The 20,267-nt window shown below is 39.9% G+C and overlaps 1 protein-coding gene across 8 annotated transcripts; it reads right to left on the bottom strand.

The window, feature by feature from the left end:
* Positions 1-7: 7 nt before the first annotated feature.
* HNRNPK (heterogeneous nuclear ribonucleoprotein K) lies at positions 8-20,259 on the bottom strand. 8 transcript variants are annotated; one of them, XM_058043692.1, is made up of 16 exons: positions 20,144-20,259; positions 17,627-17,705; positions 17,451-17,530; positions 16,501-16,598; positions 15,136-15,192; positions 13,579-13,622; positions 12,622-12,694; positions 12,006-12,119; positions 10,464-10,592; positions 9,718-10,025; positions 9,313-9,367; positions 6,449-6,499; positions 2,717-2,738; positions 2,557-2,639; positions 1,929-2,098; positions 8-1,129 (listed from the first exon to the last, which is right to left on the bottom strand). In XM_058043692.1, the coding sequence occupies exons 3-16, from the start codon at positions 17,497-17,499 to the stop codon at positions 1,099-1,101; spliced, it is 1,284 nt and encodes a 427-aa protein (XP_057899675.1). In that variant the 5' UTR covers positions 17,500-17,530; positions 17,627-17,705; positions 20,144-20,259; the 3' UTR covers positions 8-1,098. The 8 variants fall into 8 exon arrangements, with proteins under 8 accessions (XP_057899675.1, XP_057899668.1, XP_057899672.1 ...); XM_058043685.1 differs by having other exon boundaries at positions 8-1,190; positions 16,501-16,611; positions 17,452-17,530; XM_058043689.1 differs by having other exon boundaries at positions 16,501-16,611; positions 17,452-17,530.
* Positions 20,260-20,267: the final 8 nt, after the last annotated feature.

Raw genomic sequence — 20,267 nt, 5'->3', positions numbered from 1 at the left:
ACACACCTTTAAACTTTTTCATCTGTTTTTATTCAGGAAGTGAAATTAAAACTTTAAACTATAAATACAAATGCCAAGGTATTACATGAGATATCCAGAGGCGTTGTATTTTTTTTAATTTCTCACAATTCTTACGGAACTTGACATACATCTGGGAAACAAGTTGAAGTTTTGCATACAATGGAAAACAAGTTACATAGTTATATCTCATCTCGCCAATTTGCGATTCCTACCTCATACAAACAAAAGCTCAGGAAACAGGTATAATTTTTTCAGTAATGGTAGAGCAACTCTGCATGAAGCAAGCTGTCTAAAACCAGGTGTACTTTACAACTGTTTACTCAGTGACATCACAAAGTTTTAAAGTATTTTATTTATATACTGTCACCAATATATATAGGTATTGCAAAGAGGGCCAAACACTTGCAAAAATGTCAAGTTTTACACATTTGCGTATTTTCACCTTTCTGCCCCCACAGCAAAGCAGTTATTGTTTTCACACGATCTCTTTTAATTTGTCAAAAAATCCCACATAACTCCATCTACATATCAAGGAAACTGAAGAGCAAGCTTAACAGCAACTTTAATTTATAAGGAAAAAAAACAATAAAAACTAGGTGTATCGATTTTAGTTATGACCTTATGCAGACCTGAAGAAAAATGACCACCAAGAATAAGTTCACTAAATTTATTTAAAAATCCTAAAATGTTTCTTATAAAAATGCGTTTCATTCTGCACACTGCTCTCAACAAATGCCAGGGACATAGGACCAACCATATTCTCCCCCTTCAAAGTAAGATACAGTGTACATAAAAGCAGGGTGTTCACAACAATTACAGAAAAACAGTACAATTTACCACCAACAGTGAACAAAAATAGAATTCATTCTCTCTGCCACTTCAAAATTTCAATGTTAGTCTCGTGCGCCCTTCCCCCCCCATGTATCTGTAAGGAACTAAAACATTACATCTGGTGTACAGCAAAGATTCCACTACACCTCAAATGCAGAACACCTATGAAGCAGAGGAATGTTGGCTTTTTAAACAGAAGCAGATAAAAAAAAAAGGGTGCAGGACTCCTTCAGTTCTTCACTAGTCTTAGAAAAACTTTCCAGAATACTGCTTCACACTATAAAAAAGAAAAAATAATCTTGCATTAGAATCCTTCAACATCTGCATACTGCTTCACACTATAAAAGAAAAAGAAAAAAGCATGTATTAGAATGATGGACCATACATCTTGCATCAACATTCATAAAGCATATTAAATTACAAATTACTAACACATTTAAAAATACATAATTATAAAATGTCAATGGCTAACAATTATATTAGTGTATTTCAGGCATAGTTAAATATTAGTAATCTAAGATATTAAAACTGCTATAGCAGCCAGAATGTTAATACAGCAAATGCTATCTGTAGCTGTTAATATTTGGCAGAAAAGGCAAAGTACTGTCAGCAAGGTGTGAAATGCTGCATAACAGCCCCAAATCGATTTCAACTTGTCCTGTAGAGGCATGGTCTGTGCCATATGGCAGACTGCGATTTGTTGTCAATTTAGTTATCTAAAAACAACAAAATCACTAGTCTTCCACACAGAACTAGGCCAACATCCACTGAAATCTTCTATATTTTCTACAGGCTCTATGAAATTTATTAAAAGTAGTTTTTTTGCAGCAGTTTTCACCAGAGAAATGAGAGGACTGCTTGGTTAAGATGTCTTCCAGCAAGATTAGTTTTGAGGGTGTCTTCATTTTAATTAGAATGGAGAGCAGAAGAGAATCAAGGCAGAACTACCACTAGAGAAGTTAGGTTCAAATAGTTACTTAAAACCTGCCTTCTTAAAAAAGTGATTCACAGAGGACAGCAGTTTTATAATATACATGCTAATTTGACAGTAAGGACAACAATAAACTTTAACTTGCCTGTTCTGCAGCAAATACTGTGCATTTTGTATCTGGTCCTGTGTTCCTGTAATAGTTATTATCCGATCTTCTGAGCCTTCTAGTGGTTCATCAATTTTGATCGAAGCTCCTGACTCATGACGTATTTGTTTGATTCTCTGGCCTCCCTTTCCAATAATAGATCCTGCCAACTAGGAAGAAAGCAAAAACATTAATTTCCTGATACAACTGCCTTTCCAAAAGTTAGAAAATTACACCACCATTTGAGTAGTTTCCACAAATTCAGTTTTAAGTGCTGCAATGGGAGCTTTTTTCTTTATAGCTTAAAAATATCCCCTGTGGTATTAATTGTATAAACACAGGTGAGATTAAACTGGGAGAACCAGCTCTCATTTGCAAAACATGGGTTACAAGGACCCTATCTATTATTGAGTATTAACCACAAGTAGAATTCTTTAACGTGTCTCTGAAGACAGAAACCAAACAGTCAATTGTTACACTGCTGGCAATTTAGAAACACTTGTTTTGTACTAGAAGTACTTAATCAAGCATTTTAAGTATTTCTGATTTACTTAAACAGTCTGAAAAATGGCTGTGACTTTTTTTTTTAAGAGAAAGCCTGAGTTGAAAGCAACTCAACTTTACTTACATCTTTGGGAATCGTTACTTGTGTTGTGATGATGGGTCCACCAAGATCTCCATATGAACCGCGCCCCCCTGCGTAAGAATAATCTGATTTAAGTGTATGCATCAAGCCCTTTAGTAACTATATAATGAACTACATGCAAAGGTTCTATATGAACACTTACCATAACCAGAGCCACCCTCAAACTGTAAGAGAAAAGAGAAAAAAACATTAATGTGAACAGCCACGTTTCATTAACACATTTTTACCTTAAGCATTATATTGTTAACTTTGAGCCCATTTAATCAAACATCACAGCCCTCAATCTGATATAAATACAACAGTGTTATGCCATCAAGGGCATCCTGAGGCAAAGATGGAAGACCAGAAACAAAAGGGGTGGGTGGGAGAGATCTCATTAATCTCTGTCCAATTTGGACCAAAGGCCATCTTGTGCAGGACCACAAGTTGGATGCAATGATTCTTGTAGGTCCCATCCAACTCCAGATATTCTGTGATTCTTATCCTGCCCTATCAAAACCTCTAAGAATAACACATAAAATGACAAAGAATTCTGCCATGCCAGTATACCAAGGCAGTCTCACCATCTCAGCTTCTTGCAGACAGCTGCTAATGCTGATCTACTTGTGACCTCTGTACTAAACATCAGAATACAAAATCAGAAGTAGAGCCTTATTAATACTACAAATACAGCTCAAAAGACATTCCAGTCTCCAGTTCCGGGGCTAGATGTCTGCCCAGCAAATCACCCTACTACATCTACACCTTTGATTCTGACTATGCTACAAACCCTTTACATCTTAGAATAAACAATTACGACAATAATTACTTCCGTTACATCTGAACCACCATACACCAAATGTAAATGACTGTAATGAGCACTGTTATTTTTAGGATTTGTAAACCTGCATTTGACATCAGGTTTTCATTTCATCTAATGTGTTCTGAGTGTGCAAAACCATGTATTTATACTTTGCTACAGAAGCAAAGAATAAATCTATGTGGTTCTCTCAAATTCAACTTCTGACGAAATCTCAGTGATATCATTTAAGAAAAGAGTACAAAAGACCCAATGTGCACTGACTGCAAGAGTGACCAAGGATGAAAAAAGTGCTCCAGAACTGGCATGGAGACTACCCTGCAGCCCATGGAGAAAACTACACTGGAGAGGATCATTACACTGTAGCCCACTGAAGGATGCTGAGACCAAGTAGAAATGCCCAGAAGGAAGCCACACAGGCAGATACCTGTGCCCTGTGGGAGGACCAACACCAAATTAGTCTGTTCCTGAAGAACTGCACCACACAAAGGGGACCCACACTGAAACAGTTCCCTAAGAACTGCTGTCCACTGGAAACAGATCATTTGAGCAGCTCCAGCTGTATCATTCCATGGAAGGAACCCTACACTGTAGAAGGGGAATAGCGCAGAGAGGAAGGAGCAGTGACAGGTATGACGAACTGACCGGGAACCTACCATTACCTACCACCCCTGCACAATTCACGGCAGAGAAATAGTAGAGAAATAGCAGAAAAAGGAATGAAGGAGTGAAAGCTAAGTCTGCGAAGAAGAGGAAGTGGGTGAAGGTGTTTTTCTGTTTCTCACCATGTTACTCAAAGTGGCAGTAAACCTACTCAAGCCAACTCTGTTTTGCCTATGATGTTAATTAGCAAGTGATCTGCCTGTCTCCATCGTGAGCCAGACTTTTCTGTCTTACTTTCTCCTGTCACTCTACTAGGGAAGGGACATGAGACCAGCTGAGTAGGCCCCTGGTAGTCAGTCAAGTTCATCCACTCACAAGGAGGGGCCCATAGAAGTTATAATGTAACAACTTTCCCAAAAAATATTCCTTACCATATTTTTTTTTTACATCGAAAAGAAAGCTATTCAGATCAAAGTGTTGAGCTTATCCTCTGTCTCTAAGCAACCTGTACTGTCTAATCATGTTACTAAGCAATATATATGATAAGACAACATCACAGAGCTCACAAGTCCAAAATACAAGACAATGAAGGACTCTGCTAAAGGTTAAACTGAGAGGCTGATCACATAGCTTACTGCATACACATGCATATTACTGCTGGTATTTGCCATAGGATACTTTTTGGACAAACTTGTTTTAAAGAAAATACCTTTCCTGGATCACATCTGCCTCTCCACAGTACAAAATAATAGAATTTTATAACAGTTGCTGTGTACAAAAGGTAAGAACTGACTTTTCACATGAATTAATAAAAAAGTATTAATTTGGCAGCATTTTGCCATCTTCAAGACATTGGCAACACCCGATGTACTCTCTAATTTCTACAATGGAGTGACTACATTGGTGAACAAGAAAAGGGCTACAGGTACCATGTACTTGGACTTCCGTAAAGGCTTTGACATTGCCCCCACATCCTTCCATCCAAGCTAGAGAGGGATGGATTCCACAGGTAAACTGCTTATTGAATAAAGACAGTTACATCCAAGGGGCAGTGTCAATGGCTCGAGTTTTAACAGGCATTAAGTGGTGTCCCTCAGAGATTGGCCTCCACTGGGACCAGTGATATTCAATGTCTTCATCAATGACACAAACAGATTAGGTACACCTGCAGACAAGTATGCAAACTGAGTGGTGCTGCTGACAGACCTGAAAGACTGGATGGCATCCAGAGGAACCTGGACAAGCTCCAAAAGTGAGTGCATAGGAAACCTCATTTAATTTAACAAGACTAAGAGCAAGGTGCTTCACCTGAGCTGGTGCAACCTCCAGTACCAACACAGGCTAGGGGAGAAACAGATGGAGAGCAGCCCTGCCCAGAAGAACTTGGGGACACTGGCGAGTGAAAGGTGGGACATGACCCAGCAATGAGCACTTGCAGCCCGGAGTAGCACCGTGCCCTGGGCTGCATTGTAAGGTCAAGCCTTGAGATCCCAATATGAGTACTGCACCCAGCTCTGGGGCCCCCAACATTAAGGGCATGGATCAACTAGATTAAGTCTGGAGGAGGACCACAAGGATTATTGGAGGGATGCAGCACCTCTCCTGTAAGAGAGTCTAAGAGCTGGAACGGTTCACCTTGGAGAGGAGAAGGCACCAGGGTGACCTTATTGCGGCCTTCCAGCTCCAAAAGGCAGCCTACTAGAAAGCTGGAGAGGAGTTTTCACACAGGTATGTAGAGGAAGAACAAGGGGCAACAACTTTAAATTGAAAGAGCATTGGTTTAGTTTAAGTATTGGAAAGAAATTCTTCACTGTGAGGGTGATGGGGCACTGGAACAGGTTGCCCAGAAAAGCTGCAGACTCCCAATTACTGGAAGTTTTCAAAGCCAGGTTCAATGGAACCCTGAGCATCCCAGTCTAGTTCAAGGTTCTCTACTCATGGCAGGCTGGAATTAGATGATCTTTAAGGTTACTTCCAACCAAAATCATTCTATAATTCTGTGATAACATCCCAAAACCTATCTGGTCAAGAAACATTTTCAAATAGATTGATAGGTAAACATAGTTGATTCACAAATAAGTGAGAAGCTACTTTAAATATTTGCCGCTTGAAATAAAATCCCACAACATTATGGAAGTAAAACAAAACATAAATCATAAATTGATAAATCTACAGTGCATCAGTTATGGAGAAAGTTACCATTTAACCAAATGAAAATACTGTGTAAAGGAGGCAAAAGAGAAGCTCCCCTATTCTCACCAGGCTGCTGCATAATTCCACATTTCTATTAACATTACCTGCCATCAAAGGACACACCATTACGTTTGCCCCTAAATTCAAAGTCAGAAGAATGGCTTCATAAATTTTAATAGGTGCAAGTTGCCATGGACTACACTCAAGATCTCTTAAATTTGCTTTATCACTGAACTCATTCAATAAAGCAGTTTTCAAAACCAGGCTGAAAACACTCACCAACTCTGGTGGCTGCATGTCATCACAGGCATCCACATGACACTGCATCATCTTCCAGATGCAACATAAGAGGAAGAAAGGAAATTCAGGTCATACAAACTTTTAGAGAATGTTGCAGCCAAACAGAATGCAAAGTGGTATAAAGAAACCCTTATACCATTAACAAAGGCTTGAAATTATGTGATTTACATCACTTTCAAAACTCATTGGCTTTTAATTTTACTTTGGGGCAACTCTAAATCGGCAACTTTTGTTTTCCTTCTCTTTCTATGGTATTAGCAGATTTTTCCTCTCACTAAGAAGCCCAGAAACTTTTTCCTCTCACTCAGAAGCAAGGCAAAACTTAAGCCTTCTTTTTTCTTTCAGAAAAACTTTTTACATTTTTACATGTATTAATTCTGCTATCTACTAGAAAAAGGTTCAGTAAGATTGAAACAAGTAATTGCAAGTGATTATGCCAACTGCAGGTTAAGCAGGAAGGACACTGCTTCTTATGTTTTACTATCATATACCTCATCCTGTTAGCAAGTAGACTAACAGTCTACCACTGCCTAACTACATTAGAAACTTAACTATGTTTCTAAAACATACGATATATGGCATTTCTTTCTTTCAGAATTTTACCATTTCAACAAGTGATGTTTATTTGTGCAAAATGAGTTTCTGAAACAGAGTGTCTTAGCATACATAACATTTTACGTTGCAGACCAGCACTGAGTAGGGCTAGTTACTACTCAGAACTGCAACAGAAACCAGATGACAGATGGGCTGGATAAGGCAAAGAGTTTAACTTTTATATATAAGAAAAAACCCTGCATGCAGTCCTAACTGATGTCAAATTCTTCTGTAGTAAGTTTTTCTAGTTTTTAAGAGTGACCTAGGAAAGTGAAATTTTGTTACTTCCTTCCAGCATCTGCACGAATAAATAGAAGAGTTGTCATACATTCTTCCTTTACTAATTTTTACATGCCCCTGATAATGAGTATGTTAAAAAATACAGAGAACTCATGATTTTTCAGGTCACCATATCCCTTATGGTACACAGGACTTGATCTGGAGTGTTACACACTGTAGTAGTTACATTTCTATATGCTGATAAACAAGTCTGTACTTTGGAGAAAAAGCTTCAGAACAGACCGTAAGTCAAATGAGCATTTAAACAGCAGTACTTATACTACAACTTTAAGCCAGGCTAACAGACAAGTTAATCATCTTAAGTGATTAAATCTGTACAGGCAAGAGGAATTTACGCATCTTTTAAAATCAAAAATGGGTTTTTCTCATCTCAGCATTTACAAAGCTGTCAATGCTCTGTCGTATCTCTGCAACAGTAAAAACCACAGTTCAGCATCCAGACTTAAAGACTGTCAACTGTTCGATCTTTCTGCCTTTCGTGAAAAAGAGAACTGGCGAAAAATTTGGTTTTGTACAATAAATTTACCCAGTATTTTGGAGATGTTCATCAATTGCTGCCTTCCATTACACCTATGTAAGATAGAATTCATGTGATAAGAGCATTTCTACTCTTTAAGGGCAGCTTTTTCCATCACAAACCACAGTAATATTGGTTTCATTTAAACTTTTAGCTACACAACAGTTTCTATTTGCTGCTCATAGCACAGGAGGACTTTACTTTTTGGCATAACACTTAAACTGTGATGTCATGCTCAGTGTGGAAATTTCTGCCTACAAAATTTAGGCTATTAGGATCACGATTAATTAAAACTAGAAATTAAATTCTATCTTTGCTGCAAAGTAGTCCTCACTTTAATGGCTATAAAACTTGGTTACAAAGGAGCCGAAGTTAAAAGCAGCTACACTATGAAAAGAAATGAAATTGCTTTTTTTTTCCATGAAAGAAACCAAGCTAGCAGAAATTACTCCACTTGTGTATAGAAATTCATGACAATAACGTGAAGGTCAACCTGACAGGCAAAGCCTAAGTTAAAGTGGATTTTCTAGCTGAACTGGAATAAAAATAGAACAAAATCAGAACACACTACTGCCCAAGAGTCAAGGTAAGTAAGATTGTGCTCAACCAAACACCCAAAGAAGGGCAGGCTGTTAAGTTTATGTACTCTAGCACAGGCTTTATAAGCTGCTAACAGAAGAACACAAAACCTAAGCCCTGAAAACATGTAATTACAGATAAGGAATCTTGGAGAGGTACTTCTCCATTCTTTCAGTTTCTTAGCATGTAGATTAGCATGTGAAATGGGGTTTTTTTTTGTGACTGCAAATATTTGTAACTGCAAATCTTTCCTTTTATTATTACTAATAAGCATATGGCATTCTTGCAATCTGGAGGTCCAGTAACTCTTACTTCCAAGGAGTTCATGTGAAGCCCATTTCATAGCTTTTTCATTTTTATCTTCTACATTAATTTTGAAGAAAAAAAAATGTGTTACCTGCTATCTTAAAGAAGGTGCCCAACAAAGCCAGAGGAGAAAAGAATATTGCTACTCTAGAGATCCACCTCTGTTGTAATTTAAGAGCAGCTGGTAACTAAGCACTACAGAGCTGCTTGCTCACACACCCCCACCCAACCCCCAGTGGAACTAGGACAAGAATCAAAAGTAAAACTTACAGCTTGAGATAAGAACAGTTTAGTAACTGAGAAGAATGAATGTCATACTAATTAAAAAAATCTGAAAGAGGGCCAGTGCAAGAAACCCTACAGACCTGAACACAATCAAAATCACTGAATCTTTTTGATGACAGGAAGAAAGAAAGAAAACAAAAGAGTACAATTAACACCTCAAATATTAATCCACAGGAGGACCATTTGTATGGACAAAAAGTGCACGTAGTTCAGCATGCTAACTGTGCTTAGGGACACAACAGAGCAAATTTTAAACTCATACCATGCCATCGTAACGGTCTCCTGGTCTGCCCCTTCGGTCATAGGACATTAGATCTCTAAAACAAAAAAGACAGTAGCATTTTAATTGTGTTACATGCGTTATAAGCTAGCTTGTTTACTCTTATCTGAATTTTCCCATTCAGGGCTCGCATAAACTTAGTATCAACCTACTCTAACCAAGTACTGAGCAAGAGAAGTTCCAGAACTACTGACCATAGTCCTGGCAACTTACCACATCACAGCAAGTAATTAAATTTCAGTATATTTCAAAATACTCTTGTCTAATACAGGCTCAATCCTGCCTAATCATTACCAACATGGACGCATGGAAAGATCACTGGAAATATGAATATGACTCAGATATACAACATGAGTTTTCGTATAATGCACTTATCCAACAACTTACCCGCCACGAGGAGGTGGTGGAGGAGGAAGCGGAAGATTACGAGCTCTGCTGCCACCTCTAACACCACGACCTGGTGGAGGTGGTGGAGGTCCTCTGCGAGGGCTCATATCATCATAATCTCTTCTTGAGGGAGGCATAGGTCGTCCACCACGACCAGGGGGCATTCGATCAAAACCTCCTCTTCCACGCATTGGAAAGCCCACTGGCCGTCCCCTTCTATCATCAAACATCATTGTGAAGCCACCATAGTCATACGTTTCATCATAGAAATTGGGATCGTAAGGCTGGGCCCGTCCTTTAATTGGAGACTAATATAAACAAACAAAACAATACCCCAAATCAGATATTTATACTACAACTGGCATATTTAATTACTAACACAATGCATTTGGAACATGTTCTTGATTTCACAATGCTGCCAAGAAAGGAGATGTTGATGTGCTTCCTGTGAACTTAACTATGACAGTAAAACTACTTAGATGTGGCAGACACATTTTGTTTTTCTTCCTCTTTGAATTTTTCATTCTGATCACATGCAAAGCATAAATGGCCCAGTACTACCAAAAATTGCTCATGAGGTGTACCCCAATTCTAAACAATAGGAACAGATCCCAAGGATTGCAACTGTCCATCATTTGCTGCTGGGAAAGCACAAGGTACTAAATTTAAACTAGAACATTTTTCATCCCATTAATGTCCAAAACATTCATGAATGCCAGTGAAAGAATAAATTTAATAAACATTACCTCAGAGATAAGATCCAAGATAATCTTGATGCACTCAACAACTCTATCAGGTTTTCCACCAATAAGCACCACTCTGTCAGTCGAATGAGGACAACACTCCTGAAAGAGCTTAATGGTGGTCTGAGTGTTCTGCAGAAAGCAAAAGAAGAAAAAAAACCAACAAGATTATCAAATATGTTTTTTAAAACTTTATAAAACCATTACAATATTTTAAAAATAGATTCAAAAGACAATTAAGTTCCCACTCATTTCAATCTTCATGCTTGCTTTTGAGTTATCACACAAAATTTCAAGATTACATATTTTAAAGATCTTGCTGCTCTAAGTTTTGTATGACGATTAAAAAAAAAATCAATTTTCTCCTATTTTAATTATGATGCACCTATGATGCATCATTTAATTAAGTATTAGAAAAAGGATCACATAACCATTGTGAGCTTATAGACTGTATTAGCTTCCAAATTAAACATGCTCTGAATGCTAAGACAGCAATGTTGCTAGGATTATGTCTAGTTGTCTTGTCTTTCTTAATCCATGCAAACAAGTATTGGCTTATGCCTGAACTGACCTGAAACTGCCTGACACAATGTCAAGAAACTCAACCATGTGTTGGAGAATTTTGCTCAGAAATGGCTTATAGAGTTTTGTTCAGACATGCCATAATCATATACAGCTGATGGAAAAGTAAAAGGCAGCTGTGAGGAGCAAATTCTCACAGCCTGTTTCTGTAAACAACGAAGTTCTCAGGCTGTTTTTTCATAACAGGTAAACGTTCTGTCCTTGGCTGTTTTGGGAAAGTAAAAGTGACAGACAGGGATGCCTTGAGAACCATTCATATCAGGGTGAGAAAGCAAATCTTGGTTTCAATAACCACAGGTATTGAAAACAAAAGGAGGGATTCGTGTTTAATCTGTAGCCTATGATGAGCTCGGGTTTTGCAATGTGTATGAGCTTAATTAACACTGTTATAAAATGTGTCTGATGGATCAATAAATCGGAGTTCGATGCTGATCAGCGGATGGGTCGTCTCCGTTTCTACAACCATGTGTTTTCAGTTCATAGCGACCATAAAGTTTTTAATATCTTAGTCTTTCACTTAAAAAAAACATATGGTCTTCCAGGAGTTAGAATTAAAAAACAGAAAAGCAGCATGAAGTCTTTCCACAGTAAATCTACTGTGAAGATGGTTTCATTCTGAGCTATTTTGTGTGTTCAATCACACAAATACTTCTACACTATGCAGCAGTTTGGTCTAAAAGGAGAAATGAATATAATTTTAATAAAATGAAGTAAAAATACTTTCTTTAAAAACAGTACTCTACCAAAAATATGTTTAACCAAGTCCTGGCTCTACCACTGACATTACTTCTGAGGGTCTGCAAGAAAATTGCAACTTCCAGCTCTGCCTCACAACATCAAAAGCATGTATGCAACACGGTGAGAAGGAATTATCACACAGCAGATACTTAGATGTACCCCTTATGAACAGAAAACATTGCTTATTGAACAAAATAAAATCTCAGAAGAACAGAAAGCAAGTACCTCTCTGAGTTCTTTAATTTTAGCACCCTTGACACCAATAATGCCTCCTGCCAGACTCTGGTGAATAAGGAGCCGAAGTTCGCAGTCGAAGTCACTGCCTTTGTAGTGTTGATACTGTAAATACGATGCATATAGGGAGAAGCAAATAAAGATGATTCACAAAAATTCAATATTTGGCGTTTTAAGCTTCTTTCTTCTTTATAAACAGAATGGGGTGATTTAATTTATTGCTGAACTGTAGTTGTGTATTTCTTTTGATACAACCACAACAATTTGAACACCTCACCACCAGTCAAGCATCATTTTTCCCTATTTTTTACATTAATTATTAAATTACACTGCACCACTTGCTATAACGACTTAAGAAGGCATCAGTGCAACACTTATTTTTTGGAAAATGGGACATGTTCAAAAATGTTAGTTTAATAAACAATGACAGACTTTGCCCTCTACCCAAAAAATGCCAACATGACAGCCATAACCCTTCTTTAAAACGCTTTTGGCATTTTTCACTTTTCTAGTCTCCTGTTTTTAAAAAGTAGCAAATACTCTAGAACAATCTCATTCAAAAGCTAATCTTTTCATTCAAAACAGAAGAAAATTTCAAGATAAATACCTCTTCTAAAGTAGGGATAATCTTCTTCAAGATTTCTCCAATTGTCTCTATATCTGCACTTATACTCAAGATGCTGTTGGAAGCCACAATGACAGACAATATGGAGAAGGTAGAAAAGAAAAATAGAAGTAAATTATTTTTATCATCACGCACAAAATTTTAACAAGATTTACTACAAAGAAGAGATTACAAGTATTCCCCATTTAAAGTAAACCTGTTTGCTCAATTTACAACACATGCATCTTTGTTTATGCCCAGTATATATGCATGAGAAATTTAAGATTAGGTAGGTCTCGCAGAAAGAGAAAGACAGAATGGGCTTTTGGAAGGGCTCAAATTAAGCGGGCAAGAAACTGACGCAGAACTGAAAAGTAGAAGTGAATATTCATGTTCCCCGCCACCACTAATTAGGATACCCTCGCTATTACATTCGTAGAACTGGCACACCTTCTCATTTTAAATGTGAGGATATACAAGTGGTGAACGTTGTATGTGGAATAAGGTTATGGAACTCAGATTACTAATGGGGCCTCCAAGAAAACAAATACAAAATGCAAGACAAAAAAAAGACGAAACAAATGAGAAGTGAAGGAAAGCGAACCGGAATTAGCACTTCATCAGAAATAATTATGAACAGGCAATGTTGAGGGGAGCAAGGTGGGCCACAAAGACAGAGCGAGAGACTATTTTGAACCAATCTGATTTACAATGCAGCAAATATGCAACACTTGAAGCTGTGCTCCTTCCATTGAAATAAAATTAGTGGATTGTTTGGGTGGGCAACTCACGTAAAAGTTCAGTGACAAAAAGACTTAATGGGGAAAATAAGACAGAAAACTTGAAAAAAAACAATACACCGTCTATAAGGGGATACTATTTAATTATATCAAAGGCAGGTAATAAAATACATTTCTCTCTTTCTATTCAGGCAGTGAGGCATAAACTGTTGGGACATACCGCTCGGGGCCACTGCTGTCTGGGACTGAAACACTGGCATTGTACTGCATTGGTCATTGGCGTTCGTGGATGTTGGCATTGGGCATGGGTATTCAATCGGAAGTTGTCAAGTATGGTACCCGTTTGGCAACGAGCACATTTTTGGGCATAGCCAACCAGGGTTTTCACATGGGCGTTCAGGGGCGGATGGGCCAACGTCATGGTGGGCAACGCAGGGGCAAGTCGATCCAGTACATGGGCAACGGAGATATATGGCCAAAAAAACAAGGAGAGGGAAAAGGGGGAAAAGCAATAAATTTTAATTTAATACAAACTATACTCATTACTCTCAATTAACGAAACAAGCTTAAGTTGTTCTGAAGGCTAACACAATAACGGATTGCTACACCGACTGTGGCCTAACAGTATGGACTTTAAAAATGAGTCACTTGATCTGACTAAACTATTACTGACTAAACTACTACTTTCAATAAATGACGTTTCAGTAGCAGGCTGGCTGATGAGGGTAGATGCGAAAACTGTCGAGACTGATAGTACTAGAACCTTGGGCAAATCGGGAGTTTGTGATCCAGACCGATCTAAATTATCTGGACATAGGTGACATACTGATTTACTCAAAAAGCAAACCAAAAAAAAAATCAAAACAGAAAAACCCGACTAAAAAAACCCTAAAAAAAGAGGAACAACTAGTTGCCAAAGTTAGTGAGCATATGTATGATTCCTGACCATTTCAACTAAAATCTCAACTCTAGTTGCAGTAGTTTATGAACTTAGTTGGAACTGATTTGTAATGATATACCACCAAATATTGTGCTGAACAGAGTCTTGATTGGAAAAACCATTGAAATTGCAGCTGATGTTAAGTACAGGAGTGTAAACGAATGGAATTTAAGAAGTGTTGCCAAGTTTTAAAAATACACAACATTAACGCTGAGCATGTGTCTAATCACCAGAGTCAACCCCCCTGTAAAATGTGAACAGGCATTAAGTCATGACCATTTAAAAATACTTCCAAGTAATAGAATACAATGCTCCTTTAGTGTTTTATACTCATATTTAAAGCAAGAAACCTTAATATTAATGGTTTTGTGCTTCATGTGCAAGCTGTTAAGGAACAGATGGATGACTTCATTTTGCTTTTTTGAAGGAAGTTAAAGAATTCCTCTATCACTGGGTTAAGCCAGCCACCTGCAAGGGTTTCAGCAGTACTATAACTGATGCACTGATGGGGAATGGTACTATTAAGAGTTTAAGTTTTGTCAATATTTTTAATTAGGATGGTAACTCACTTCAAGCTCAAGTGTGTAATTTAGCAGAATCCTATTAAAAAGTGAAGAGATTTAACATAAACCTCTCATCCCGTGCATCAGGCTGGGTTTTAATTGAAACAGAAATTGAGGAACTGTTATCTACTCTGACAATCAATACAAATGGATTGTAACTTGGATGTCTATAGAGTTGAATTGCTCCCATTTCTAGAAATGCACGCAATCAAGTTTTCGATGTAGTGCTCTGAAAGAAGCAGTGTTAAATTAGTTCAAACTCATATATACTCACGTCTGTACGAAGTGCTTTAATATTTTTGCCACCTTTTCCAATCACTGCTCCAGCATTCTGGAAAATAGTTTTCAGAAGTTACATTATGACAACTCAGTACAAACAAAGTTTATGAACTCAACACTAAGAACAGTAGATCTATTTTGGCTGGCCCAAGAGGTGGGGGGACGCATCACTTTGGCATTACAAAAAATTACCAAAAGCTCTTACAACCAGAGAACACAGCACACAAAGAAAGGTAACTCAGCTTTGCCATTAACATTTCAATTCTAAAGAGAAGTTTTAGGCAATTCTGCCCATGTTGAACTTCTCATAGCCTAGATCTATTAAAAAAAAGAAACTAAATGAGTGTAATGCAGGTCAACTACTTCCTCCATTATCTGATCTTTTTTTTTTTTCCCCTTATGGAATATGTTTGCAAGTTCCATTTTAAGCTCCAAACATTTGATAATTTCAAGTGCTAATACTGTTTTGCACATCAGTAAAGTAACTAATTTCTCAGAGCAATATAAATTGAAAAAGGCTGAAATTAATGTTAACAGCCACCAACTTCCTTAAAGCCACCAACATTAACAGGAATAAACTGACAAATAGTAAAAAAGTAGGAATTGGAAAACCACATTTTTACCAGGTTCTTTCAAGGATTCTACAAAAAAATATTGCTTTTATTAGATATTATGTTAAAGGCATGCAAAATGGTACTCCATGTAACTTGGCTATTGGTCAGAAATGCCACACAGAGTTCAGGCAACAGTCTTTCACACCAACACCAAAGACTGAGGTACTTCCGAACATATAAATCCTCTGTAGCAACTGGAAACACCAGAGCAAATTCACACACAGCAATTTGAATTATTTATACTTGTCAACAAAATCACTGCAATCCGTAACAAACTACTCCCACATTTCTTCCTGTTGATATAGTTGAACAAGTTTAGTAGATCTATTTGAGAGAATTACTAAAATCTTAGGTTCTCATCTCACATATTTAATCTAAAAGCACTTATTTATAATCCTCTAAAAACCTTCTTTTTCAAAGACTCATATACAGTCATTACCCCCAAAATAGCTACCCTCCACTCAAATGTAAACATATCTTAGACTCTTTACTGCTCTACTTCTTAGCAAATATATATTTTTAATAAACCCTGTATTGATCCTTAGGGACTTATCCTTTTAAGAGAACCTGGAGGACAATTCCATTGCAATACACCTACAACTACCATTCCTATATACTGAAAATTAATCTAATAAGTTACCTCATTTCCAAAAAAGCACATAATTTCTCTACACTTCCATCTCACCATACACTTTGTCACCACCATCTTGAGCAATGCTACACATGAAGAAAGTATAAAAGCGTACTTTGCTCTGAAGCAAGATGCGCAGTTCAACCATCTCATCAGTGTTCCGAGATCTTTTGAAGGCCTGCTCTTCCTCCATATCTTCTGCAGGACGTTTGCCTGTAGAGAGGTCCATAGGGGGGAAACATAAACATTTATTTAACTTTCTAAGTCAAAATGAAGTGGAACACATGCCAAAGTCATACTCTGTACTATTAATACATTTGTTCCTATTAGCGCAAAACTAATTACAGTTAATGCTCTATTCTGAGCATCCATAGCACAGACACCAGTCTTCACGTCAACAGCTTTCTTACTAATTAACAACTGAAAATGCTAAAATGAAAATGCTGCACACAGTCAGTACGAAATTCACGACATTTTAGACACGTCCAAAGGAATGCAGCATCACCCACTTAGTATTTATTTATAATTTCAATTGGGGAAAACCTTTCAGGCATAAAGCTCAAATGTAGTTTGTACGACACTGAAATACTGGTGAAATAACAGCAAAGCAGCACTTCAAATATTCTGGGAAAAAACTGCACGCATCAACAACAATAATGCCCAAACGTTCCTGGTACTTCCCAAGAAATTTTCCATTAAGCTCTTAGCAATATTTCATATATTCGTACTCCTGCATGTAACTGTTACAATGAACAAAATGCAATTAACAGGTACGCCCTATACCATTCATATTCACATTCTTCATACACTTATGAAATATGTTTCAACATTTAGTCATAACTTTCAGTTCTCATGTCTAAAACATATCAACAAGAAAGATTATAGATTTATGCTCCAAAAGCATGTGTAAAGATACATTAATTAAAATAGAAGACAATTAACGCAGAACACAAAATTACTGCTGATGCAAACATATAGTAAAGGTAAATCATTATAAAATTCTTTGGAATACTAAAATTTTAAAGAGAGTCTTTCTAAAAATGAATAGTCCTTTAAAAAATTTACCATTTGTCTCTGTGTTGGTAAAGGTCTCCTCCTGTTGTTCAGTCTCCATTGCCTTTTTTTCTTGTGTAGGCAAGCAAAACCTGTGGAAAAATAATGACAGTCCATTTTTTTTGTCAAAAAACAAACTGTACCTCATGCTAAAGTGAAAAAAATAAATGCCTGCTGCTAGAACTTACCACTGTTATATATCCTTGCTGACAAAAACTCAAGTATTCTGGGCGGGATCAAAATCCAACAGCCTATTGCTTCAAGAGCCTATGAAAACAGCATATATCAGTTGTGAGTCTTCCCACGTTGTGAGTCTGATTCTGCTACAGCGAGAAACCAAAGGGTTGACCTAAACTATTGCTGCAAATTTTTTCCTTTTAAAAGAAAAACCACAGCCAAGCCAAACACACCACGAAGAGAAGTTGAAGGTGAAATCTGTAGACTTACATAAACCCTTAATGTCTGAATCACACTTCTTGGGCACACACAAGTTTTAAGTAACCACATAATCTCAACATTATAAGATATCTGCCTTGGTTTCTCTTTCTAAAGGGCACTACACCAAAATCTGGTCCTGCTATTTAGCCCAACACTATTTTCACTTAATAAAAATTCTTGTTACAGCAATCATCAGCATTTGTTTTACAAATTCTCTACTAGCACGCATTTGAGCATGTGTTCCTCTCAACTATATTTGATGAATAAAATAAAAATTACAACTTCCAACTACACTAAATAACGTCTTTTTTAAAAAATCACCCTCTGCAGTTACATACAACCCACTGCATGCACACCCCTCCAAAACCTCCTCTACTTCACTACAATTTTCTGAAACAGTCTGTGATCTGCTTTTAGCGACTAAATCACATTAGAGAGAAGCATAAATAAATATTCAAAATATTCAATTACTATCATTGAAAACGTGATTTACAAGTACAGCCAAACAATCACATATTTCCCTTTGCATTCTATTAACTTCCATTGCCTCAACAAACAGCAGGCACTCATTCTTGTATCCATAATCTCCGGAGAGGCAATGGGGGTGGGGGAAGAAGCTGATTCTAATTTATTAAACGTACTCTCAGACAGCTATGTAATTGCTGCCCGGCTTGCAGGGGCTAAAAGCAGGCTCTGTCTTCCCAACACATGCCGGCATTTCCACGTATTTGAAGCGGACTAACGGGCATGCACAAGTTCAGTAAAAGCGGGATCTCAGACAGACGCTGCCAAAATTGCGCTGTTACGTGGACGGACGGTAAGGAAGACATGGACAGCCCCTTCAGACACCGGCCAATCTACTTCCAATTATGCCAAGAATTCTAAGGCAGCGGAGAGCTAACTGTGATCACTTGCAATTACCATTCACGGCTTAGTCTCTCCTAGTCTCTCCAAGCTTCCCCATACGTCATGTGTTCTCAGTAATCTTTGCTCAGCTAGGTAAATCGAGGACATTCACCTAACTAATAAAGTCAGGTTCCCTACGAACACCGAAGGGCTAAAGCAGACACGAGGGGTGGAACCAGCGACCACAGACCTAAGAGCTGAGGAACGTCAGAGCAAGGCGCAGCGGCGCTTCTCGCCTGCCCCTCTCTTCCCCCCCTCCAGCCGCCCGCCCAGCGCGGGGGGAACGGGGCGAGCGCGGCGGCGCTGCTGCGGCACCCCCGCGGAGGAACAACGGAAATGGCGCCCTCCGAAATGGCGCCCGCCGGCCCGCTGCGAGGCGGAGCCGGGAGCGGAAGGGCCGCCGCCACCACCACCACGCGGCCGCGGGGAGCGTTACCCAGCCCGGCCCGAGCGGACACAAAGGAGGTGCCCGGCGGCTCCAAGCGCGGCGCAGCGGGCGGAGCAGGATCAGTCCGAGCGCCACGGGCACTCCGCCCTCCCCCTAGAGCGGCGCGGCCGAGATGCGAAGCCTCTGCCCCCCCCCATCGGCCTCTGGGGCCGCTTCCGCGCAGGCCGCGGCCCGGAGCGCCCTCGCTGCGCTCGACATAATCCCCGCAGAAGCTCTCCCTGGGCACAATTGCCTGGGGTGGGCGCGGGAAGCCGGCAGCGGCCGCCGCGCCCCTGCCCTTGGAGCGCACCCGCTGGTGCTGCGAAACGCGCGCTGTCCTTGCGGGGCAACGGGGACAGAGGCCACCTTAAGCCCCTCAGCAACAGCCGAAGTGGCCCAACACCACTGTCCTCCATGCAGTGTTTTCCTCGTTCTACCGCAAACCCCACGAAAGCCCTGTGGCCACGGCAGCCCTCGGCGGTTGAGGCCCCACGACAGGAGATACAGGCCGTCTCGCACCGCTGTGTCACGCCGCGCCGCAGAGCGGAGTCCATCGGCGGCTCTACCGGCCCAGGCAAGGCCCTACCCGGCCTGTGTCCTTCTCCCACCCCCCTCCCCTTCTCGTCGGCCCCGGCCGCACGGCGCCGCGGGCTGCGTGTACCTGCGCCGGCCGCCGGCCCCGCCGCGTACGGGAAAGAAAGGGGAGCAGCCTCGGACTCCGACGCGCACATCCACCAGCGCCACCCGCGATTGGCCCTGCCACCGCCCCCCGTGCAGCACCGCCGCCGCCTCGTTGGGTGAAGCCGCTGCCCGTCAGCACAGGAGGCGGCGCCGCGACCCGCACCGCCCTCCGTGAGGAAAAGGACGAGACGGGCCCGGGGAACTGGTGGCGCCGCTAGACGCGTGCTGCGGCCGGCCGGCCTGCCTTTCCTACCTGGGTTGCGGGAGCCGCGCTGGGAGCGGCGCGGGCAGCGAGGGGGCGGCCCAGAAAAGCGGGAGCGGCTGAGGCCGAGAGGCGAGAAAATGGCGTCCCCTAAAACCCCGCCTTGTGCGTGCCG

Source organism: Melospiza georgiana, chromosome Z, assembly GCF_028018845.1.
Source record: "Melospiza georgiana isolate bMelGeo1 chromosome Z, bMelGeo1.pri, whole genome shotgun sequence".
NCBI classification, from domain to species: Eukaryota; Metazoa; Chordata; class Aves; order Passeriformes; family Passerellidae; genus Melospiza; species Melospiza georgiana.
The sequence above is the reverse complement of the archived record's forward strand: the minus strand, read 5'-3'. Positions and strand labels throughout refer to the sequence as shown.